The 25767-nt window shown below is 39.3% G+C and overlaps 1 protein-coding gene across 1 annotated transcript in view; it reads left to right on the forward strand.

The window, feature by feature from the left end:
• Positions 1-23804, forward strand: part of SNAP25 (synaptosome associated protein 25) — an 88050-nt gene extending 64246 nt beyond the window's left edge. Inside the window, exons 4-8 of the mRNA XM_059897125.1 lie at positions 4280-4328; positions 11191-11308; positions 15291-15416; positions 18291-18435; positions 23464-23804. Of these exons, the coding sequence (XP_059753108.1) occupies positions 4280-4328; positions 11191-11308; positions 15291-15416; positions 18291-18435; positions 23464-23532 (507 nt within the window). The 3' untranslated portion in view covers positions 23533-23804. The remainder of the gene's footprint in view (positions 1-4279; positions 4329-11190; positions 11309-15290; positions 15417-18290; positions 18436-23463) is intronic.
• Positions 23805-25767: the final 1963 nt, after the last annotated feature.

The raw sequence follows: 25767 nt of genomic DNA on the forward strand, positions 1-25767 counted from the left end.
GAAATCAGGGACTTCCCTGGTGGTCCAGTGGTTAAAAATCCGCCTTCCAATGCAGGGGACGCGGGTTCGATCGCTGGTTGGGGAATTAAGATGCCTCATGCCACGGGGCAACTAAGCCCACGTGCCGCAGCTACAGTGCCTATGCACTCTGGAGCCCACACACCACAACTAGAGAGCCTGAGTGCTGCAACTAGAGAGAAACCCATGTGCCACAATAAAGAGCCCAAGCCCGCATGCTGCAACGCAGATCCCACACGCCACAACTAAGACCCAGTGCAGCAAAATAAGTAAATAAATAAATATTTTTTTAAAAATCACTGATGTCTCCAGCTCCCCCTGTTCACAGTTAGATAAGTTTCCCAGGGATCTTGAACAGGAATCAGGAATTCAGCTAAGACGAAAATAGAACCACCTCCTCTCCCTCCTAGCTATTAAAACATAATACTCATTAAGGAATCAGAGAAAGTAATATTCTGCCTCCCCCAAGATATCGTCCCATCCCTGTCCTTCTCTCTTGCTGTCCTAATTCCTCCAAAGGACCACCCAGTTGTTTTGATAAAAGTTGTCAGCAAAAAGTGGAGCCAAATATAAGTTCTACTATTTATTGAGAACCTACTATATGCAAGCGACTGTGCTCAGAGTGTATCATCTACTTTAATCTCTGCAGTCACTTTTTCTACTGCTTTGCTCTCCATTTTACCAAGGAGGAAATTGAAGTCCACAGTGGTTAAGGAACTTGCTTGAGACACACAGCCACAAAAGACAGAGATGAAATTCAAACTCAGATCTACCTGATTCCAGAGTGTGAATTCTTACAGCATTTCCTTCCACCAGCAACTCCCACAATATTTTTAAAAAATTTTGAGAATTCCACAAAAAGCAACAGGATCTAAGAAAACAAACATAGCAGCTCATCCTAAACTGACAGATTCCACACAAATGAAATCCTTTATCTCAGTTTTTGAGTCACGGCTTCCAGTGGAGTTGAACCTGTAGAAGCTTTTAGGTTCTGTAGCTTATCTTGTCTTTATAAATCTTGGGAAGTGAGGGAGCTGTTTCTGTCCCCATCTGACAGCTGGGAAAGCTGAGACACAGAGCAGGTGACTCTAGAGAAATAGAACTGTAAAGATAAGTCTAGAATTCAGAATTACTGACTCCCAGATGCCAGCTCTGTTCACTTGACCAAACTGTTTATCATTCTGTGAAGCACAGTTTAGAAGCCAGGCATTTGTCTGGCCCTTACCTTAGTGCCTGGGGCAGAGTGGAAGCTCAATAACCATTTAGTGAATGAATGAATGAATGAATGAACTAATGAACAAGTGAATGAACCAACCTAGCAACTACCCAATCTTATTTAGTATCTCTATCCTTATCTTAAATATGGGAAAGCATCCTGAAAGGTCAAGTGACTCTTCCCCAGTCTCAAGACTATTAACTGGCTGAGCTAAGAACATAATCCAGCATTCCTGACTCTCTGACCTGTGCTCACTGCTTCTGTTCTCCCAAATTGGGGCAAACTCTTGGTGGTTCTGTGAATCATTCCAGCACTGAAACATTTAGCACCAAATTGAACAAAGAGGAAATTATACTTGCAGAGGAAATTATACTTTATTTTATTTATTATATTAAATAAATGGGTAGAGCAGAAAGGGTCAACAGATGAGAGCTGAACTGACTAAACTGAAGTCACTCACCTGTTTCCCACCCTCCATCCCAAATAGAATGGAACAGAGATATCATGCATGGCCTTGAGTTGGTTTCTTAGAGAAGAAGGTGCTCTCTGAGATGATTCCGTCCTCACTGGAACTTGCATTGTCACATCCATATGCCTGAATGAGCCATCTGCTTTTTACAATTTCCTCTCATAAACAATGGCTAAAATTTGCAGAAAAGGGGCACAGAAGTTGTTAAAATACAGGCTAGTGTAGACAAATGTCCATTTATAACACATTGAAGAACAAGATTTTGAAATGTCTTCTGGGGTCTGGAATTTTGCTGCTCAGTGTATGACCCTGCACCAGCCAGCATCGACAATCTTGTTCAAAATGAAAAATCTCAGGCTCTACCCCAGTCCTACTGAATCAGGATCTATATTTTAACAAGATGTTTTCTATGCAGGGGATTCATGTGCACATTAAAGTTTGAGCAATGGTCTAGAAACTTCTGGTGGTAGTCTGTAATGATGATATTTTAGTTTGCCCAGATATCCTGCTATAGATACATTTTGTGAAGATATTTATTTTATTAACCCTGGTGTAAGGCTAACTATAGGCCAGGCACCAATCTAACATGTGCCGCCTATTAATTCATTGAATTTGCATAAGAACTCAATGAGGTCTGAACTATTATGATCGCTGTATTACAAATGAGAGAACTGAGGCAAAGAGTAATTAAGACATTTGCCTGAGGTCCTGCAGCCAGGAAAGAAAACCACCAAGATTCCAAGGCAGAGTCTAGCTCTAGAATCTGTGCTGTCAATGACTCCTGAAGTCATCCTGAGCCATCACTCTCCAAACTACATCCTGACTTTGCAACTAAAACTTATCAAAATGTGTTCAACCACTAATTTGAAAAGATACATGCACCCCAGTGTTCATAGCAGCATTATTTACAATTGCCAAGGTATGGAAATGACCTAAGTGTCCATCAACAGATGAATAAATAAAGAAGCTGTGGTATATATATATACAATGGAATACTATTCAACCCATAAAAAACAATGAAATTTCGCCATTTGCAGCAACATGGATGGACTTGAAGGGTATTATATCAAATGAAATAAGTCAGACAGAGAAAGACAAATACTGTATGATATCACTTATCTGTGGAATCTAAAAAACACAACAAACTAGTGACTAAAACAGAAAAGAAGCAGACTTACAGATATAGAGAACAAACTAGTTGTTACCAGTGGGGAGAAGGAAGGGGGAAGGGGCCATAGAGGTGTAGGGGTAAAAAAGGGGTTCTTATGTGATTACATGAAATCATGTATGTGAAAGTTTTGAAAATTATAAAGCACTATAGAACTTAAAGAATCTTTCATTCAATTTTTTTAAAAAAAGCAAAATAGGCTTTTCTGTCTGGGTGAGTTAACTGCACATGTTCTCTGAAATGGTGAGTTTATAAAAGCTCACAGAAATAATTTTCAGTGTTTTATTTTATTTTTTAAAGGCACTATTGGAATTAAATTGTTGAAATACTGTTAAAAAAAAACAAAACAAAACACTTTTGTTGACCTCCACTAATATCTCTCTCTTAGGTTAATGTAAGTCAGTCGAAAATAAATGGGGCCATGAGAGATGTATTTTAGAATTTATTCTAGGTACCACCATGAGCTTTTCTTGAAAAAACAATTAATCCAAACTGTAAGCACTGCCATTTAATACCTATTAATAATCACCCTATAAAACAGAAGGTCTTTACTTAACTAGTTAGAATTCCAGGAAATGATGATTATGAGCAATGCAAATATCTCTGCTCCTTTTTTCCCACCCACCAACTCCCACTACCCTCCACCAAATAGTTCAGGGCTGTTTGGTTTATTTAGATCATAAGGGGTGAACAAAAAAACTGCAGTAAAACTTGTGGATGAATTATTTTCTCACACCATATTATTGTGCAGAATTTCAGATTTCATTAGAAAAAGCCCTTATTTCTCATCTGTCATTCCCTTTTCTAAATCTTGCAGAACTTCTCTCCATAGAGAAAGAAATGGAAGATTGAATTTCCTTTTGAGCTATGTTTCTCAACCTTTGTGAAGCTGTCATCTTTTTTGATAAACCTAAAAATCTCACCACCACCCCCAAGATTCTTACACATCTTTTCAGTGGAGTACCCCTCCCCAATTCACCTATGGAAACTTTCTGATCTATCGTGCCAGAGAAGATTTAGTCTTGAAGATTTTGAAAGATTTGCTTTCTGTGGTTGGTGTTACAAAAACTATAGGCATTTTTTATTTTCCAGATATAAAATCTCACTATAATATTAAGTATGTGTATTTCAAGTCCGTGCCAAGCCCCATCCCGAGCCCCACCCCATGGAGACTGAGCTACATCCCCCTCTTCTATCTGAGAATCACTGATGAAGCAAGTCCACAGGTGACCCACCTCTCTGAGTTCCTCCCCAGCCCCTAATACTCTTTGCCATATTTCCTCCCTCTTTTTCCTTTGGTCCTTCTTCATTTTCCATTTCTAGGGCTAATGGTCCCCTTACTGATTTCTCTTTCTCTCTTTTCTCTCTCTAACTCTTTTTCCACTTTGCTACCATTATTGGAATGTAGAGTAAAGATGCTGGTATCAGGACTTTGGTTATGTTGGATGAACAAGGAGGTAAGTTCAGATTTCTTCAGTAAGAACAATTCCTCATCTGAATAAAGTCCATTAAAAAATGATTTGTGCATCTACAGGTGGTCATTGATGTGTGTTATGCACATATATGTGTGTAAGAGTTCTACAGTTTTTATCTTGCTTTTTTTCTCCTTTTTCTGTTGAAAAGATTGGTAAATGTATGGAAATTTTGAGATCTTCATGGTTGAATAAATGGTACTACGCTCCCTGTTATATGTGTTGGGGTAATAGAATTTTGAAGGCAGAAGTCATTTGTTTGAATTTTTAATGATAAGATTTTGGAGAGTTTGAGAATTCTCCTCCTCATCCCCAATCTTTCCCATAAATATGATGTGATAATTCCTAAATAGAATGAGAGAATAGTATACCATATTGTCCATTTCTTTTGACCATCCTAATTCAGCATCTGGCAATATTGATTTCCAAGTCATTATGGGAATTCCTTGAATAACTGGAAGCTGTTTTTAACAGGACATAAGCTGAGGGAAATCATTGTAAAATGGAAAATTGAACCACTTAAAATATTTGAACTTTTTCTTTTAATTATTACAGAAATACTAGAAGCAGTGAACATCAGAGTACCAACATTTTAGTATAGCATATTTAGTCTACAGTGGAACCTAGAAGGGTAATACCAAATTTTTTTTCTTTGAGTTATACATACTGTCATACAGCTATGCTTTATTTAATTCTAGCCACAAGTTAGTTACCCGATTCTATTCTGAATTCTTATCATAATAATCAGATTTAGCAGAATTTTTTCTCTTTATGTATATCTTATGAAGACATTAGAAAACTCTTAGCAATCACGAGAAATTTTTTGTCAAAGATAAAAATATAAAATTTTTTACAACATGGAACACCATAAACAAACTCCAAGAATAAACCTCAAACTGTGTGTGGCGGGGGCGGGGGGGGGGGGGTGGGAAACTGCCTTACAGATAACAGACATAAGGCATTTCCCTAAAATACAGAGAGATCTTGCACTTATCAAAGAAAAGGACAACAACATACAAGAAAAAATGGATGTAACATGTAAATCATCAGTTTACAAGTAGACAAATGAAACCATGCTTCACCCAACAACAGTAATGAGATGCCACTCTTTAGCAGATTGGCACAACTTTTTTTAATTGATAATAATCAATGCTGTGAATATGTTGGGAAAACAGAAACCCTCAATCTACAGATGGGCACTGTTGATCGGTACAAAGTTTAAGAGTATTTTGATAATATCTCCAAATTTTGATGTGCACCCATCTTTGACCAAGATATTCCACTCATAGAATTATACGCTGCAGATATTCATTGACAACTCCATGAAGAAAAATATACATGCCTTACCTGTAATGGTGTAAAACTGGAAACTAAATGTCTGTCAGTGGGGAGACTGATCAAATCAATTATGATATGGTCAGGAAAGAAATTCTGCATAAAATGTTCTGCAACCTTTACAATATATGAGATCAATTTTTACTGACTTCTGAGGAGTTACAGCAAGGGCAAGGAGAGACTGAAGGAAGGTGTATTATTTGGGGTCCTCTGGGAAGCAACTGCTAAGAATCAATTAGAAGTGTGTGAGATTTCTTAAGGAAATGTCTGCGATGGGTGAAGGGGAGAGGAAGCAGGAGTAGGCAAGGAGAGTCTTTGGACTGTGATGCAGGCTTGACACTTGTGAGAGGGGAGGGGGGCAGAAGGAGGATTGGGTAGGAAGAGTCTCATACTGTAGTGCTGCTCTGAGAAAGTCTCAGCCAGACTGACAGGCAGCGCAGGAGCAAAGACAACCCAATGGAGCAGCCCTGTGATGGGCAGGGATGCCTCCGCTCTAGTAAATTGTGCTCAGCTGTTGTCTAGAAGCATCCCAGGGAGGGCATGGCTTCCATGTAAATGTAGTGGATCCTATAGGTGCAACAGCTGGAGGTGTCAGCTAACTACAGGGTCCCTCTTGAAGGGAGACCTGAGGGGTACACCCTCATGGCTGCTATATAAAGACTTTGTTTCTATATTATTTATTTGTATTGAACTTTTCCAATAAATATACACCGACTAATTTTTTTAAATCAGAAGAAATTTTTTTTTAAAAAACAATTGAACATCAATCCCAATACTTCTCCCCCCATTTTTAAAATATAAATTGTCAAAATTAATACAAAAATAATGGAGCGTAGTGGAGTTGTATTTTGAAGGAATTACAATAGCTGTGGCAGTCTTCAGAACTCTCCAGATGAATTTGCTGTAAATCATAAGACTTGCTGGCTTGATGTGTCTAACAATGCCCCAGACTTTGAAACTCAGGACACAACAAATCATTGCTTTTTTAAAAAATTTGTTTAATTAGGCAGCAGATGCCCATACAGAAGAGTGGTACCTCATTTCCAGAGCTAAGTTGATACATATAAACTCAGGTAATAAGGAGTTCTATCTTATTAACTCTTTTAGTTAATAATTTGCATGTGAAGGGAGTAGAAAAGGAGCATTGCAATAGGAGAAAAAGTTTGAGACAGGTTCAGGATAATACCATTTTCTCCCCTAATTATAAAGCATTGACATGAAAAATAACATATACAAATCTGAAGTCAAAAAGAAAGTGAATAAGATATTGAGTTTCAAATTTCATTGTACTTTGATGAAGAAAATCTACAGGCAAAATTTGCCAAAATCTCCAAAAAAATACAAAAATATATTATTCTTAAACACAAATGATTCCCAGGAACATCTTTACATTATTCTCTGAGAAACGAAGTAAAATTGCAGATTTCCCCCACAAGATAGTTAATGTTCTCAGCTAAGACATTTCAATTGTGACCACACAGCAGTAAATGCTAACTTCTCGGTTGAACATATTTCCTAGGATAACCTGGGTTTACCAGATGCGTGGTGAATAATTGATACTGATGAGAAGCATGCAACTGTAAACCCTCAAAAGTGGGTAGCTTCTGCCTGGTCTTAAATGCTACATGTTCCATTTATACTGTAAGAAGAGATTAGAACTTTTGAAATGACTGATGAGTCAACAACTATCTTTACTGCCATTGAAAATGCATTTTGACACTGCATATGCTGTGTTTAGTTGTTTAGATCAGCAACTGCTTTAAAATTTCTCTCCAGTTATGCTCTACTAATTTTGTCTTTGCCTGAACACCAAAAGTGTTGACTGCAACTGCACAGAAGTCTCAAGAAACAGCCATCCGCCTAAAGAGCCAATCCAGGTTGTCCTGCTAAATGGTTGTGCTAGGAAATTCCTTATGGGATTCTTGTTTTACACCCAGGTGTCAGGAGACACCAAGGAGCACTGAGCATGACAGATGGCCCTGAAATGTCCTGTGTCCTTGGACTTTTCTTGTCTCCAAGAGAAATCCCCATGAAAAACCTCTAACCCTAATGTGGGATGATTTAACCTTTCACTTCCATATCTCTTGTTCCCTTGTTGGTCTTTGCTGGGTTATATGTTTGTCTCGATGCTGAAAATGTTGCTCTTGGGACAATCCCATGGGAACAGCTACAAACTAAACAGTGAAATCTTTGACCACTGCCTGGCAGAGTAAAGGCAAAGTAAACCCTCATCCACAGAGCCTGCCAACTTTCTTAAAGGGTTCATGGCACTACAGGGTAACATTTGTGAAAACATCCCTCTTGCTAAAGTCCACTCACCAATATCTCTTATGAATGACTAAAGCTGCATTGCCCAATATGGTAGCCCCTAGTAATGTGGCTATTTAAATTTATTTAAATGAATTTCCATATGTTCATCAATTCTAAGGAAAATGAAAATCATGTAGGCAGCATCTTGTAATTGGTTACACTCATGAAGCCTTGCACATTGGGTCAATCAATAGTATTGACCTCTTGCTATTCTTCTACTGTTTCTTATTTTACTAGATTTAGGATTCTAATGGCCCATGCTGCTTTACTTACGTAATATTAGTAGAAAAGATGTCTAAACTTAGATCCCTGAGCATCCTGCCGTTGGTGGATCCATTACAAATAACCAGTCATCCAAATATCATAGCAAAAGAAAGAACAATCTCTTGCCCCAACATATAGTGTGATGTACTGGAATACCTCCCCAATCCAAAATCTTATTTCCCACCCAGTCTCCAAGAGTAAACAGAAAACAGCCAGAAAGTAAGTATAGGGAGGTAAGGAGCAGTCAACCCTAGACACTGCATTGCATCAGCCTCTGAGATGCTGCTGTCTACGCCAGAATGGAATGAGGATATTGATTGCTTTCAAGCATTTCCTGAGAAAAATCTTCACAGAAATCATTTAAGTGCTGTGAAGTCCCAATACACCAAACATATCCACAAACGTAACTCAGTAACACTCTTAAAATTGACATTATTGTGAGCACCTGCTATGTGCCATTCAAAGAGGGAACCAAAAAAACCGAAAAAAAATTAATATTATTGTCAGAATATCTGTGACAAAATGGTTCCACAATATTTTTTAATTTCTTTTTTAATATTTTTATTAATTTTAATTTTTTTTTATTTTTTTATTTATGGCCATGCCATGCGGCATGCTGGATCTTAGTTCCCTGACCAGGGATCGAACCCGTTTCCCCTGCAGTGGAATCGGTGTAGTCTTAATCACTGGACCCCCAGGGAAGTCCCACAATATTTTTTTAATTAAGGATTTGACTTATAATTGTGTATAATGAAACATTCAACCAATATTGAAGCAATAAAATAGTTTTCTGAATCAACTTTTCTGAAAGAACTCCAGAATTCCTCTTTGCTATGATCTTTGCTGAACAAACTGGCAAACCATGGCCGAAACCTGCTCTCAGAAATAGGGATTTGGACCTGCCTGTTTGTTTTTATCTTTTAATTTGAATTCTCTGGTTCAGAAATTCAACACTTGTGGGCCAGTTCACTTTTATTTATGTTATTTTCTAATCCCTGGAGACACAGTGGGTGGGGATCCTGAAATGTCAGAAAGTTATCTTAGCTGAAAATATTAACTCAAGAGAAATTCCTTAGGAAAGGCAAACACCTGAATGTGTGTCCCCATGCCAAAACCTCTGCATATGTCAGCTGTCATTAGTTGAGTCCAGCAAGTTTTCCCTCTGAACCCAGATGCTTCAATCTCATCTCAACCCAGCTCTCCAGGAATCCATTAGCAATTCCTCGATTGGAATTTGGCGTCCCTATTCTGTCTGTACTTAACATAGTCCTTGTTTTGAGGATGTTGGGCTCCTTTCCCCCCAACCAATCCCCTCATTTAATAGCTAATTTGATCTACAGACTAATTTATTGCATTCCTTAAAGGAAACTGGAATGAAGTCTTCAGAAAAGTACAGAATTCTCTGGATTGTATAGAATTGTCATCCATTTGTTTTTTAGCCCCTTTAGAGATTTCTCTTAAGCTATTACTGTACCTATATTTATTCAGCAAAAGTTTGCCAGCACTACACCCTTATTTCCTCCGGCTAGGCTATGTTGGATAAACATTTTGTTTTCCCCTGTCATTTGAAAAGCAGAGCAGAGATAGCAGATTCCTAATAAGCTGAATTCTATTCCTCAGCCCCACAAGAGAACATAATAGGCTCTTATTTTCCAAATGGATAGTCTCTCCAGTTTGGGCCACTAGTGAACCTAGCTTAGTTTTCTGGAATGACAATTTCTACTGGAATGACAATTTAATGTGAAATTGTTTTTAAGTGATTATGTATGCCCTTAGACTGGAAATGTATTTACCAGTTTTATTCTAATCATGCCTTCCTTCCCAGAGGCGTAGGCATACATGCATGAAAATATAGATGAAAGGAGGAATAGAAATGTAATTAGGTTTTGTAAATAGACAGCCAAGACATCCCATTGCTGCCTTAATGGTCTTAAAAGCTGTTTTAAAAATCCCTTCATGGAACTTATAGTTTACTCAATTTGATGACACAACTTTTGAAAAATTAATCAAGTTGGTGTATGTTACCCTGGTGACCTAGAAGTATTATTCCTTTTTATGGGTATTGATCTATGTCTTAGGTACACTAAAGCCAGCTTTCCTGGCAGTGAAGACTTGGTACTGTTTTACATTCCAATCCATCACCTTCCTCCAGAGACCCAGGCATTCATTTTCCCCATGCTCTGCCTGGGGTTGGGGGTCTAGCATTTCCCATTGTGGAGAATGGGAAATCAGGGGCAGAGAAGTGAAATGCCTTCCAAAGCTTTCATTACAAGGAAGTCATAGGATAAAAGGAATTTAAATGTTCCACTACCTATAACATTGCTGTGCTGATGTTGCTTTTCTTAGAGCTTGTGTTAATTGAGTATTCAAAACCAAGAGCTGTCCATGGCCTGCCTTTGACTAGACAGCCACTGCTAGGGGGAAAAAATATATGGTATCCATTGCTAGTTATCACTGTAGTTGTTATTTTTCCCAAAGAAGAAGGTGGATTATTTTCTACCCTTAGCTGGTTGAGGATGCTTAAAAACCAAAAGACTGAGACATGTTAAAGTTGAAGCAGACACTTTCTCTAGTAGCATTACATATGAATGCCTAAAACATAAACTAACATGCTGTTTTCTTTCTCTTGGGTTTCACTGGTGTCTGAGTAAGTGAATATGCTGTGCTGTTTTCCTGGACCCTCAGAATCTAAAAGGCCTACCTACCCCATCCCATCATGTCTGCACTATAAACTATTTGAGCATCATTTTTGTTCATTTCCTTCCACCCCGGGCTGCATAGGGGAGCAACAGCCGACTCCAGCAATGCATCCTCTCAGACAATGCATTGTAATAGCTCTCCTTCTTTTTCAAATTCCGTTTCACATAGACATTTCTCATGTTCTGTTGGAAACCCCCAAAAAATTCATTCCACACTGTCATCCCTTTGTCCTAACCAGAACAACTCGATCGTGTCGAAGAAGGCATGAACCATATCAACCAAGACATGAAGGAGGCTGAGAAAAATTTAAAAGATTTAGGGAAATGCTGTGGCCTTTTCATATGTCCTTGTAACAAGTAGGTACTGGGTACCAGCTCTAATCTGTGGCGTCCAGTTTTCTTTCTTTCTTTTTTTTTTTTTTCTTTTTTAATGTCAAAGTGAATGTCTGAAGTTTTGTCTTTTTTTTCTTTGTCCTTTTTCATCTGCTTCATTCTGTGGGGATAAAATACTTGTGTTTAATCAGAACAACTGGAACGCATTGAGGAAGGGATGGACCAAATCAATAAGGACATGAAAGAAGCAGAAAAGAATTTGACGGATCTAGGAAAATTCTGCGGGCTTTGTGTGTGTCCCTGTAACAAGTAGGTGCTGCCTGCCTGCCTGAAGCTTTGGTTTCCCAAGGCCCATCTCCAAGCCTTGACAAGCTCATTCCTGCTGGGTGCAAAGGCAGGATGAGTATGTGGCATGCAGAACAGATCAATACCGTCTCCAATGCATTCATCTCATAGCATAGATGATATTAGTGGGAGTTACTGTTGATGCATTAAAAATCAGGCATACTACAGTGAAAGCTTCACTGTCAGCAACTTTTATTGATGAACGTTTCAACATTTTCCAGAAAGTGTACCTCGAGACAGAGACTAATCTCAAGAAAGAGGCGCTTTAGAGAACATAAAATCCCATAAAAGAGGGATTTTATGTTCTCTAAATCCCAAAAGCCAAAATTGCAGATTTAGAAAAGACTGTGGGTAAGTTGAGAAGATGAGAAACACGTATCAAGGTTTGATTTTTCAGAAGCAAAAATAACAGTTAATTTGGCCCAAACAAGCATTTCATAAGTTAGAAAGTATGACAGCGATTCACCCTTTCAACTGCCCACCAGTTGCCAAATCGTGTCAGTGGTTAGACCATAGATGCCGCAGCTGCACCCAACGCAGAGGCAGTGAGTCATTCAACAAGAAGTGCTCAAGCCTTAGCCAAATTGGACCCTTCCCTCTCCAATTCTTCCTCTTGGAAGACCTCCCTGTACACTGGCCGAAATGTTGAAATGTGTAGATTTTGCATGCACAACATCACAAAACATTCAACTGTTAAGGTTCTGCAATGCTTTTTTGGAATGTAGCAGAAATGTGACATGTGGTTATAAAGGTTTGCAACAGAAGGAACCTGAAATAAGGGTTCTGGAAGGTAGACTCCTTTGACTAGCAGTGAAAAAAAAATGCATGAGCAGATTGTCCAACATGCATTTGGAAAATTAAACCCGTTACCTGATCCCCCTCACCCCTCCCACTTCCCTTTGAACAGAAGCCTTTTTCCTAAAAGCTCTCCTGATCCTAGCTTTTAGAATAGAAATTGATGTCATTTCTAGCTGATTATATGACCATTCACATCCTTTAAACTTTGAGGCTGATTTAAAATATCCCACTTCCTGCTTAGGAGGGGGAGGGGCTCGATTTACAAATAAATTTAAACTTTTTTTTTTTCTTTTTTTTAAGAATGATCTACAGTAAAGCCTGATTAACTGGAATCTAGCTAACTGGAACCCTTGAGTATATTTATAGTTTTGCTCCTTTCCACTTTTAGCAAAAAGAGACAAATGAACAAGGAGAGAACAAATCCCATCAAGGATATTAAAGTGTTTCTCTTTAAGGTCAATCTAGGCAGTTTGCATTCTTTCACTCAGTCTCCATTCTATATAACTTCTACATCCAATAGAACCAAACAGTAAGAGCTGAACTGCAGAGGAAAGGCCATCAGACACATCAAGAGAAACCATAACCAAGGAATGACTTGATCATGTTCAATGCCCTAACACTCTGAGTCAGGAAAGTAGCTCAAGAATCTAACAGATATTCAACCATCACCCTTGAAATAAAATGTACCTCCACGGCCCACTGCTAATTAAGAAAGTCCAATAATTCACCAAAATGACATTGCTAAGCATTCCAGTTAGTCAAGATTTAACTGTATATCCTTTTCAGTGGCCACTTGCCCCCAGGTGAGATGTCTACCTGCTTTGTGATGAATTTCACAGGTACATTTTCCCCATCCATCAACTGCGTGTGGAGAAAAGGTGGAGGCAGGCCCCCTTCCCTCCCTGGGATGGATTCTAGTGTTCAGATGAAATGACGACCCCTATGAATTCCACATACCAGTTGGCACTAATTCCTTATTGCACAAGAGACCCTAACTGAGCTTCAAAGCTTGACTGAAGTGTTCCCTATTGTGTGTAAATAATGCTTTAAAAACCATGTGTCACAACGCAGTGGCTGGTGGTGCCCTGGACTCTCTGAGGGCTTCGCCCTGTCTCGGCATGTTTCAAAGGACTATGGTAGATGTCCAGCAGTTATGTGAGTCTATGTGCAGCATTGTGGGTGCAGTGATTCGCCTTCGTTCAGAAACGCAACCTTTCCCACCCCCTTGACTCTGCCAAAGATGGTATACCAGACATTTTACATAGCAGAAAGCATCACAAGGTCCATATAACTTCTGTTAATGTGAGGAAGGAGGAGACGGAGATTTGAAAGAAAAAAAAACAAAAACAACAAAGCCAGACTCTAAACTCCATTAAATTAGTTTTGGGCTCCTATCCCACTAAGTGGGCCCCTGGCTCTTTAGAGCAGTGAATTCTGACTGCTCTAAGGCTGTGGTATTATACACTAGATTGTGGGAGTTGCTGAAATTCCATTTGTACAATTTTCCAATTTGTCTCCAAGGTTTCTTGGTCCCTAATCTTCAAATATTAGTATTAGAGCCAGTTTTAATAAATGGCTATGGTCCTCCACTAAAAGAAAAAAAAAGGTTAAATTCTGGTGTCATCATAGAAAATGTAAAAATGGGACCAAAGGAAGTTCTGTTCTTGGACTAAAAAGCATGTGGTTTCTACTATGCAAAGAACCTAAAAACATCTTTGATTGCTCAATTACAACACACCCACCAAAATATGCTGCACATGTTTCTATTGGGCACAACAGGTATGCCTGGATTTTAAGTTTTTCTCCAAGGCAGCTCAGTGAAATATGGCCTACGGAGACCACACCAGTTCCAGACCACTCTCCCCCACCACATCCCAGGATAGTTTGAAGTAGGAGTCTGTAACCACTCCCATCCTGCCCCTCAGCCCAACAAAGAAGCTATTGAACTGCGTTTCAAATCCTCATGAAGGCTATTACTGTCCTGCTGGTGCCTTTTTTGAGAATGGTCAACTTCTGGAGTAGTTTGGCTTAAATGAGAATGCTTCACTTTCTACTCATGCCTGTAGCTGGTGCATGAAGAAGATGTAGAGGGATTTCCCTTTTTGGTGCTAGATGGCTTGTTCTCTCTTCTATTTTCCTGCATTCATTTCACTATGCTTCTTTTACTTTTTGTCTCTGTGGACAAAGGTTTGTACATCGATTCTGGATGTATGGTAACTGTTTGGAAGTACCGATATATTATCTAATTCAAATCACTCTAGAGGCAACTCACAGACCATCACGCTTGGCCAACCACCAATCTTTTATGTTCTCCATGCAGAGTGGGAATGCTGGTTTCCACACATGCGTTGGGGGAAAACAATTAAACAGGGAATCTTTGCATGATGGTGTGTAAAAACTTGGTCCAGTATGTTTTTCTTGATGACAGTGTGTTCCTGTGGTGTGATGTACACACTCTACTTGGCAGTCTTGTTTTGTGTCTGTCTGCCAGTATGTTTTTTCTGTGTGTTTTGTGTCTCAAAATATAACTGTGTCACTGAAATAGAACTGAATGTTCTCTAACTACCTTAATCCTTGTCTTAAATCCAACTAAACTACAAAAACAAACCAAAACAAGAACAACCCGCGGGCAAAGGTTGCCATCTTGACAATTGCAATTGACTTGATTGGAAATGAAATCCTGAGTAGCTGAGGCATGGTGGTGGCCAACTCTTTGGGTCCAGATTATGATATATCGGTATTCTCTAATGCCTCAAATTAAAACTCATTTGCTTGGTTCAGTTCTTAGCTTGAAGAGGTAACCGTTGTTGTGAGCTTGATGCTCTGCCCCCTTTGCTTGTCACTCACCCTCTTTTTTGCATAGGCTTAAATCAAGTGATGCTTACAAAAAAGCCTGGGGCAATAATCAGGATGGAGTTGTGGCCAGCCAGCCTGCTCGTGTGGTGGATGAACGGGAGCAGATGGCCATCAGTGGTGGCTTCATCCGCAGGTGAGCCTTGTGCAGCTGGCGCTATGTAAGTTATCTACTTTTGAGTGACAAACCACCCCAACCTGAGTGATTCTTAAAACAACAACTAGGGAGTTCCCTGGTGGTCCAGTGGTTAGGACTCCTTGCTTTCAATCCCTAGTCGGGGAACTAAAATCCTGCAGGCTGCGTGTCAAGGCCAAAAAAAAATCATTTTTCTACTTCTGAACCTCTATGTTGGCTGAGTAGGTCTTGTGATAGCTTCTCCTGGGCTCACTCATTACATGCACCTGGGTGCGGGATGATCCAGGATGGCCCTACTTGCTTGTCTGGTGGTTGGCTGGGGCTGTGGGTAGGGGACATCCATTCTTTTCTATGTGGCCTCTCCAGCAGGAGAGCCGAGGTTTCTTGCATGGTGGTGGCAGCAACCCAAGGGGCAGGCCCTGATGAGCAAGCACTTATCAAGCCTTTGCCCACATTACATTGGACAAAGCAAGTCACGTGACCGCATCCAGCATCAGTGTGGCAGTAAACAGGTGTCTCATTCCGTGAGTTTAATTGGACAGAACTTATGAAAGAGATTATTTACAGAGGTGTGGGCAGGGTCAATAACAAGGAATGGCGAAGCACTTATGAACTAGGAATAGCAGGAAGAATCCTGAAGGGACAGGAGAGAGCTGTCACCAGAACCCAACTGTAGTTGTGGCTATGGGCAGGCGCTGTGGGTTGAGATGCAGCCACTGTCAAACCCAACAGGAAACTAGAAAGGGAAATAAATGCCCCAACTCCTCAGTCTCTTGTCCTCTACTCTCTCACTGGCCATTGGACAAAGCCTACTGGAAGGCAGAGTAAGAGAACCTGGGTGATAAGCTTGTAGAGAGGTCAGCCTCTCTGGGCAGAGAGCAAAGAAGCCAGAGAACAGATCTGGGGGTACAAATAGAGAATAATGAGCAGACCTGAATTCTTATTAATCATTTCTTTTGAGATCTGGAAGCAAAAGCTAACTTAAACATCTATTAAAAAATCTCAAGTCACACAGATCTGCCAACTCAGAACTAAGCTCTCGGGCTTCCCTGGTGGCGCAGTGGTTGAGAATCTGCCTGCCAATGCAGGGAACACGGGTTCGAGCCCTGGTCTGGGAAGATCCCACATGCCCCGGAGCAACTAGGCCCGTGAGCCACAATTACTGAGCCTGCGCGTCTGGAGCCTGTGCTCCGCAACAAGAGAGGCCGCGATAATGAGAGGCCCGCGCACCGCGATGAAGAGTGGCCCCCACTTGCCGCAACTAGAGAAAGCCCTCGCACAGAAACGAAGACCCAACACAGCCATAAATAAATAAATAAATAAATAAATAAATAAATAAACCCAAAGTTAAAAAAAAAAAAAACTAAGCTCTCAAGAGATCAGAAAATAATAATAAGAACAAATATCCCTGTTGTTAAAAAGAAAAGGGAAAAAACTATAACTTTTTACAGGTTACTACACTAGGACTCAGCAATGACTAGGGTTGCTGTTTGTACAGCCATCCATACCCAGTCCTTTGTAGCTGAGACTGCCAACCAATAACCCAGATTCAAATGAGTCACTACCATTTGTGTATAAAGGTCTAGATGTCTACCTAGAAATAACAGATGGCAATTCTATTCATGTTTCTATTTGCTCCAACGGAAACCAGACCAGGGGTCCTCAATCCTGGCTGCACATTAGAATAACCTGAGCAATTTTTAAAAAGTATCAGTGCCCGGACTTAATCCACACCAACTGAATCAGAATTTCTACAAATGAGATCCAGGTATCAGTAGTTCTTAAAGCTCCTCAGGTGATTCTAATGTGCAAATAGGGCTGGGAACCCTGGAACCAGAAGTATGCCTTAGCTGCTGAAGATCATTTAAATAAGCTTCTTTTCTACAGAAGAAATCTAGGAAGTTCCCCTTTAATATTATCTGGCCTGGACTGCTTTAAAAACCTTAGAGGGGCAGTCTGCATTGGGATTTACCATGGGGGATGGATTTTAACCCCTCTGAACATATTTTAGCCCATCACCATCTGTTGTAGAAAGATATTAGTTAGCCAGACATTCTGGAATAAGTACCTACCGTTTACAGTAAAGAGCTAGTGCCTTCTTAACTTTCAAGCTGAGCTATGAAAAAAATGGGAAGACACTTTGGATAAGGCACTTTGAGAGCCAACTCCTTCCTCCCCATTCAAACTGAAACAATAATCTTTTATCACAGTTTTCTTCCTTGAAATCATCCATTCACAATGCCACCAAAAAACCCCATAGCATTGAAATCTGAGCAAGTAAAAATCATCTTGAACAAGCAAGCAGTCATCTTGCTCCCTTTGGAATTCTTGGGAGCAAACAGGATTAAGGGGAAGACTGTAATTCTCATTACTCTTCCCATTGATGTTGGTCCCAAATGGGGAAGAAGATGAGTGGAGAAATTCTCTGACTTAGTACAGTAGCTTTTATTTCATTCTAAATTTGAGTGTTGGAGATTTTGACTGACATTTCAGAAAGAAAAATACAGTTTCTAACTAGTTCCATTCTCTGACCTGGAATCCTCCCAACTAATCCTCCCAGCTGATTTTACCCTTAAAAAAATGAAAATTGGGATAAACATATGAAGGGAGGAAATGATGTGTTGGTGGAAGCAAGAGAAGAAGATAAATTAATCTATTTAATATGCCTTCTTTAAAAATAGAAATGTAAGTGTTCAATAATGCACTTTAAAACATCATTTTCCAATGTACAAAAGCTAACATGTGTTCTTGTATAGAATAGAAATTTTAAAAGGATAGGATTGATACCTAGAGGTCTACAGGTTTTCCCTAAACTTTGGGTCCTTGGTATTTGAGTTTTTTCCTATCTTCTAAAAACTGCTCTTTGATGCCCAGGGTAACAAATGATGCCCGAGAAAATGAAATGGATGAAAACCTGGAGCAGGTGAGCGGCATCATTGGAAACCTCCGTCACATGGCCCTGGATATGGGCAATGAGATCGATACACAGAACCGCCAGATCGACAGGATCATGGAGAAGGTGAGCATGTGGCATTCAGCAAGTTTCCATTGCTTATCACTTCCTCTGAAATAACCACCGAGGAAGTGCGAAGGGCATAACAAGACCCTCAAACCATGACTTTGGATTCAGGCGTTGGTAGATAGACATTTTCCCCTTAATTTTCTAAGACAAAAATCCAGCAACAGATAAGTAAATAACAGGGTAGAATTTAATCTAGCAGATATTCCTCAGAGGCACCTTTACTTCAGGCATTGTGCTAGGAATCAAAGGACATGTTAAGATGAGAAAGACATCATCCCAACTGCCAAGAAACTCACAGCCTACAGAAGGCAGTGAGCTTCAGATGAAAATATAATTTGCCAAGAAAGCCACATATCAAATGCTAAATCAGGTTAGATGAGGAAAGATTTCAAGGGTCAGGGAATGGGAAAATCTCCAAAAAAAAGGTTGAATTTGAATTGAGTCTTAAAGGATGGTTAGGAGCTTGTCAAGTGGAGATGATGTAGGAACAGAATCAGGAAATGGATGAAAGAATAGTTATTTTAGGTTAGCCAGATGATGAATATGAGCTTTGATTTTATAAGTGCCAGAGCTTTAATGACAGTTCAAAAAGGCCCAGATTCCATTTCCAGTTCAGCAGTGCACATGTCCAGATCTCAAAGTAGGGAACATAATCTGATGAAGCTGCGTTCACATAAGGACACCAGGTGTCATGCTAAGACTGAGCCCCCTAGTGTCAACAAGAGGCATAAGGAAGGGTGGAGACAGTAGAATGGAAAAAGGTAGGTTTGGGTTTGAGATTAGGAGGAAACAGAAAGAAACACTGGAAAGCTATTATATAAAGATTTGGGGCACCCAAACCTGGTATTCTACACTATGCAAATCTGATTCAGTCTCTATGTCTTTGTATTCCACCCCCTCCCCAATCAGTAGACTCCTAAATATTGCTTATAATCTCTTAAAGGTGTCCAAATGCCAACAGGGAGAAATAGACACATTATGGGTTTAATGGTAATTGTGCATCTATAATCGATTCTACTTGGCTAATCTTATATTGTGTGAGTTTATTCCTTGGAAGATATTGAAGTTTTGAGCCTGAAACCCTGAGTTTCTTTTCAACAAATCATTCCACTTTGGTAGGGGGAAGAAGGGTGGTTTTTGAGATCTCTTGAATCATAAGGCTAAATACTCAGTTTCTTAGTACCTAAGCATTCTCCACTGACTTGAGAAAGGAATGAGTAGACATAAAGGGAACGTTTTGCCCTATTGTGTTCTGTGCACTTTATATTAAAAATATTTGATTGCATAACACTTTGGCTAATCAATATTGAGCTACACAGATGTCAATGTTAGTTGACAAAATACTTGCGCTCTGCCTACTTTACAAGTCATGACATACTTATTACTGTTAAGAGCTTTTGATACGCTAAAGCTTTTAAAGCTTTTAAAGCAAATCAATAGATTTTCAGAACAATATTGAGAGTTTCATAAAGCACTGGAGCCAACAGAAATGGACCTAACCATTACGGCCCAGAAAAAATGAACTGAGAAATAATTGCTGAACTACCTTCCAACAGGAAAATGATTTTAAAAAAATGAAGAGTAGTCATTTTCTATCAAAGGACCCAATTGACTCAGATGTAGGGAGATAATATATCTCTAACTCACTTAGAGTCCTAGAAGGAGAAGTTCTACTAAAAAAGAGGGGTCAAAACTTTATTGATAGAGCTGGGCTTAAACAAGTTGTTTTCCTGGAAAGGCAAGTGACATCTTAATTCTGCCACTTTGTATTTCTAGTTCTCTTCTTTAGGAGAATACCTTTCATTCTGGGCCAAGTTTGCTACAAGAGCAAAGACATGTACAGCTATAAGGTTTAATCAAAAGTCAGACAAGTGGATAGGAAATAGTCATTACAGTTTATATCATCCTTGAATGCTGAATTGCTTAAGAAGTAAGGTAGGGGTCTAGTTCCCATTGAGTAACTAGCCTTTTTTCCCCTCAAAATAACAATGTGGATATGATTGAGATAAAGCCCATTTCAACTCAGCATTGCTCCAAATGATACATGTTACATGAGCTACACAATTATTAGTAGACTTCTACCTTGTGCAAGTTCTTATTTCTGATAAGAGGAAATGGTGTGCAAAGGTCTCCTGCATATCTAAGATTAAATCACACTGTAGAACAAAAGAGAATCTTCTGATGTTACTCCCATATTCTCTCGGGACCCCAACAGCAATCTTCACCCAACTTCATCAGTCATGATCCTTTCTCATCACTTCAGTTAGCAGTGAAGTTTTGGTAGTCCAAAACAACCCAATTTTCAATACATCCCTATGGACTGTCAAGAAATTACTTTGTCTATTTAAAAACCTTGTTTTCTGATTTAGGATATTTATATATAGACAATCTTCTAAGGTTAAAAAGCTATGATTCTCTTAGAAAACTATTAAAATGGGGCAAGTTTATATCAGATCTTTATGGGAACTGTTGCTAAGGAAACAACTTAGTGATGTTCAAACTTGGATTTAAAGTTGTCAGTGGAAGATGCTATGCATACATTGAAATAGAGTGAAGTTAAAGCTTTAGCATTGCTCACATTCTCTCATCAACAAGGAAACATGGAATTTGAAAACTAAGATCTTGAGTACCAGCAAGGTTTTCCTGCTCACCAGCTTCATGACCTGGTTCCTCACCTGAAAGATAATAAGAGAACAGTGCAAATCTAGGGTCAGAACAGGCTGCCATGTGGGGTAGTGAGTATCCACTTCTGGAAGTCTGAGCTGTGGCCTAAAATCTACCTGTCATGATCTGAAGTTGAGATTTCCAGAGTGTTCAGAAGGGTGAACTAAACAGCTCCTTCTACCTCTCATACTGGCTTTTTTGGTAGGCATCCTGGGTTTCTCACAAGGGCAAATCATGTACCATATCTTGAGTATATTAGCAAGTTTAGGATTCTCTACATAGAAATATGAAAGTTGGAATGGGATATATTGCATAAATAAAGTCCTAAAAAGCATATAAGTAGAATAAACACAGACACATTCTCCAAATACCAGGAAGACATCTAAAATAAGATTATCTCAAGAGTTTTTTCTAAAAGCACTACTGTTATATAATATAATAAAGATATGGCACTTTTGTATTGTATGGGCCCGAATTTTGATATGCTTCAGAAATAATTCAGGAGGACATCACAGATGGTTGTTAAAGATAGGTCTGTTCCAGCTCCTCCCAGATCCTTTGAGGATATCCAAAGAGTAACCTCATGCTCTGCTTCAAAATATCCCTTGTACCATCATGTGAAGACTTGCCAGTGCATTCTTAATGTAAGAAATCCTAGAATGTTTGCCTCCAGAAATGCTATCCATTTTTAAATGGATGATTTTTCTCATTTGAACAGTTCTCAAAGTTAAGTCTGGAAAAATGGAATAATCCAATCTTCAGGAGCATTTCACATTGGTCTGAGCCTCTAATTTTCCTTTGTACCAAAGTGTCATTATTTCTGTAGCTGAAGAGGGAATACTTAAGAGCCAAGTAAAATTGGAGAGAATACCCATTTCCCAAATTAGGAACCTAAGGTCAAAAATATGAATCTATAGATCAAGGCAATCAAGGAAAATTAGTGTTCTATCTTATCTGTTTTGAAGTCAACTCTTAATTATCCAAACAGATGGTGGGGAGCCATTGCCAGATAATTCAGAGTTATGAATAATCTAGAATTATTTTTTATTTTAACTTGGCAAATTTCTATTTGAATATTGATAACTCTAGTGTCCTGGGAACTCACAATTAAACTGAATAAAGAAGACACAACTTGGTGGAGATTGGAAAGCACCAAGCACAGTCATAGACGCAAAATCAGTAACCGTTGAGTAAATACTGGTTGATATAAAAACAGTCCAGTTTCCCTACACTGCCTCTCAGCTTCCTTCCCCTCTTCCCAGGCTGGAGAGGGACAGACAACATTACCAATCATAATAGAGCAAAACAACAGCCTAAAAAGAATTTTTGTCTTCCCATCTACTTGCTGACTCATACATTTCTCAATGGTGTCAGGAATAGTTTATTTTCTGGAGTTTAAAGGTATATCCAGGTAGCAGACCTGGGTTTCATGATGCATGCAGAGCAAAAGGTAACTCAAGCAGTGAAGCGGTCAGTCAAGGCACAAAATGATAGTAAATGTTCCCCTGCTAAAACAAGCCAGTTATAACTCATAAGAGTAAGTCTTCAGAAATGGGGCTAAAAAATTATTAAACATCCTTAAAAGCAAACCACGTTTTCACCCAATAACAATAATTACAAGATACGATATGTTGAGCCCTTAATTTTTGCAAAACATTATTCTAAGCATATTATGTGTATAAACTCATTTCATCCTCATAGCAAACTTAAATAGTAAAATGACTAACATAGTGACTACCAGTGTGGACGCTGACTCCAGGGTGCTGGCCTTCTGACTCTGGTTTCCTCATTTATTAGTTCTGTGACATTAGACAAATTGCCTAAATCCCCTCTGCTTAGTTTCCTCACTTGGAAAAAGGAGCTAATAACAAGATATACCTCATAGTTGATGTCAGTCTTGATGTTGTCAAAGTTGAATCAGTGGAACTGTGCTCATTAGCAGTGTTCTTTATTATCCCCAGCTTATAAATGAGAAAGCTGAGGCCCTGAAATGTTAAGTAATTTTCCCAAAGTGACACTGCTAATAACTGTACAAATGGCAGGAATTCAACTCAATCCAACAGATGTGAATGCCTGCCATAGAAGTCACTGGTTGTCATTCCAGAAGAGAAAGATAAATGATATAACTCTGCTCTCCATAGTAGGGAAAAGAGTCATGAGAACTAAGATCAAGCTTCTGTGATTATGTCCAAGTCCAGGCATAAGCAATGGTTCTGGGAACACAAAAGAAGGCATGGTTCATTCTGATCAGGGAAGTCTCAAGATGCCTTCACCCAACAGGAGGAATTTGAGCTAGACCCAGAAGGATGAATGGAATGTGAATGGGTAAACTGAGTTCTGTTTTCTTTCCCCTTTCTCCAGGCTGATTCCAACAAAACCAGAATTGATGAGGCCAACCAACGTGCAACAAAGATGCTGGGGAGTGGTTAAATGTGCCCACCTGTGTCCTCTTCCAAATGCTGTCGGGCAAGATGGCACCTTCATGCTTTTCTCATGGTATTACCTAGTAGGTCTGCACACATGCACACATCAATCTGCCCCCATTGTGAATGTTGTCTTGTGTCATCCATCAGCCCAACAATACTATGTGTCTTTTGTTCTTTCTGGGTCTCTTTTTTCCCAAAGGCTGTATATAGTGGTCATTTGGTGGCTCTAACTCCCTACGTAAGATGTCCTGGGTTTCATTTTTTCCTTTTCTCTCCTCAGTGGCGTTTACTGAATGACAACGATTTAGGAATGCTCAATGTGCTGTTGATTCTTTCAATACACAGTATTGTTCTTGTAAAACTGTGACATTCCACAGAGCTACTGCCACTGTCCTTTCTTTGGGTGTCAGGCTCTGAAACTCTCAAAATTTGCTGTCTTTGGTTCCTCACGGCTGTCATCTGTCTTTATGATTTCATGATTAGACAATGTGGAATTACATAACAGGCATTGCACTCAAAGTGATGTGATTTATGCATTTATGCATGAGAACTAAATAGATTTTTAGATTCCTACTTAAACAAAATATTTCCATGACAGTAGCATACTGATGAGAAAACACACACATAAAACAACAGCAACAACAGCAAAACAACAACAAAGCATGCTCAGTATTGAGACACTGTCAAGATTAAGTTATACCAGCAAAACTGCAATAGTGTCACTTTCTTTCTGTCAATATTTAGACTTATTAATCATAATCATCCTTTTTTTAAAAAAATTTTTTTTAAAAAGATGGGTTAAACACGCTCACCATTTAACCATTTCCAGCAAAATATATGTTTGACTGAAACTATGTCAAATGGATGTAATATAGGGTTTGTTTGCTGCTTTTGAAGGCTCTGTTTTGGAGAAAGCAACCTTGCTGTGAAACAGTGTGGAGGTGTAAATTTTATAAGGCTGACTCTTATTAATCACCATTTCCCCTGTGATTTGTTATCAGTACAATTCTCTGTTGCTTAATCTAGAGCTATGCACACCAAATTGCTGAGATGTTTAGTAGCTGATAAAGAAACCTTTAAAAAATAATATAAATGAATGAAATATAGATAAACTGTGAGATAAATATCATTACAGCATGTAATATTAAATTCCCCCTTGTCTCCTCTGTCAGTTTGTGATGTGATTGATATTTTGTAGCTAGTTTAAAATTATTAAAAATTATAGACTCCAGATGTCTGTTTTAATTTCTTCACGGACCTCCATCTGAGTTTGCACTCACATGAGAAGAAGAAATCTGGCTACTATCCCATTGCTCCTAAGAAGCCAGTTCTGTGTGCTGAAGACACTGAATGGAAAAAGCAAAGGTGTCCCTTCTAGACACGATCCAATGACAGCCGAAACTTGGCTTGATTTTTATAATCTGTTTCAGAAATGCTTGTGTGTAGATTCAGTGTTGTCTGTGGGGGAAATGTAGTTCAACCAGAAGGCATAGAAAAAATTCCATGGGAAAAATATCCGTGGTACTCAGACTTGGCCGTACATTGATTGAGGTATATCAGGTGTCAATCAACTCTCATCTTCCTTCCTCTCTCCAGTATCCCCACCAAACTTAGCCCTCCACAACCACCACTACTGCTGCCCCCACTTCATTTAACAGCTTTATTGACGTGTCATAAAATTCACCCATTTAAAATGTATAATCCAATAGTTTTTAGTATATTCACAGAGTTGTGCAATCTAATTTTAGACTATTTTTTTTAATTAAATTTTGTCATTTCTATCTATCTATCTATCTATCTATCTATCTATCTATCTATTTATTTATTTATTTATGGCTGTGTTGGGTCTTCGTTTCTGTGCGAGGTCTTTCTCTAGTTGTGGCAAGCGGGGGCCACTCTTCATCGCGGTGCGCGGGCCTCTCACTATCGCGGCCTCTCTTGTTGCCGAGCACAGGCTCCAGATGCGCAAGCTCAGTAATTGTGGCTCACGGGCCCAGCTGCTCCGCGGCATGTGGGATCTTCCCAGACCAGGGCTCGAACCCGTGTCCCCTGCATTGGCAGGCAGATTCTCAACCACTGCGCCACCAGGGAAGCCCTAGACTATTTTTATCATCCCAAAAAGAAACCCCACACCTATTAATAAAATCACTCCCATTCTACTTCCCTCAGCCATAGACAACCACTCATTTAAGTTCTGCCTATAGACTTGCCTATTCTGAACATTTCCTATAAATGGAAT

This window comes from Balaenoptera ricei, chromosome 15 (genome assembly GCF_028023285.1).
Source record: "Balaenoptera ricei isolate mBalRic1 chromosome 15, mBalRic1.hap2, whole genome shotgun sequence".
NCBI classification, from domain to species: domain Eukaryota; kingdom Metazoa; phylum Chordata; class Mammalia; order Artiodactyla; family Balaenopteridae; genus Balaenoptera; species Balaenoptera ricei.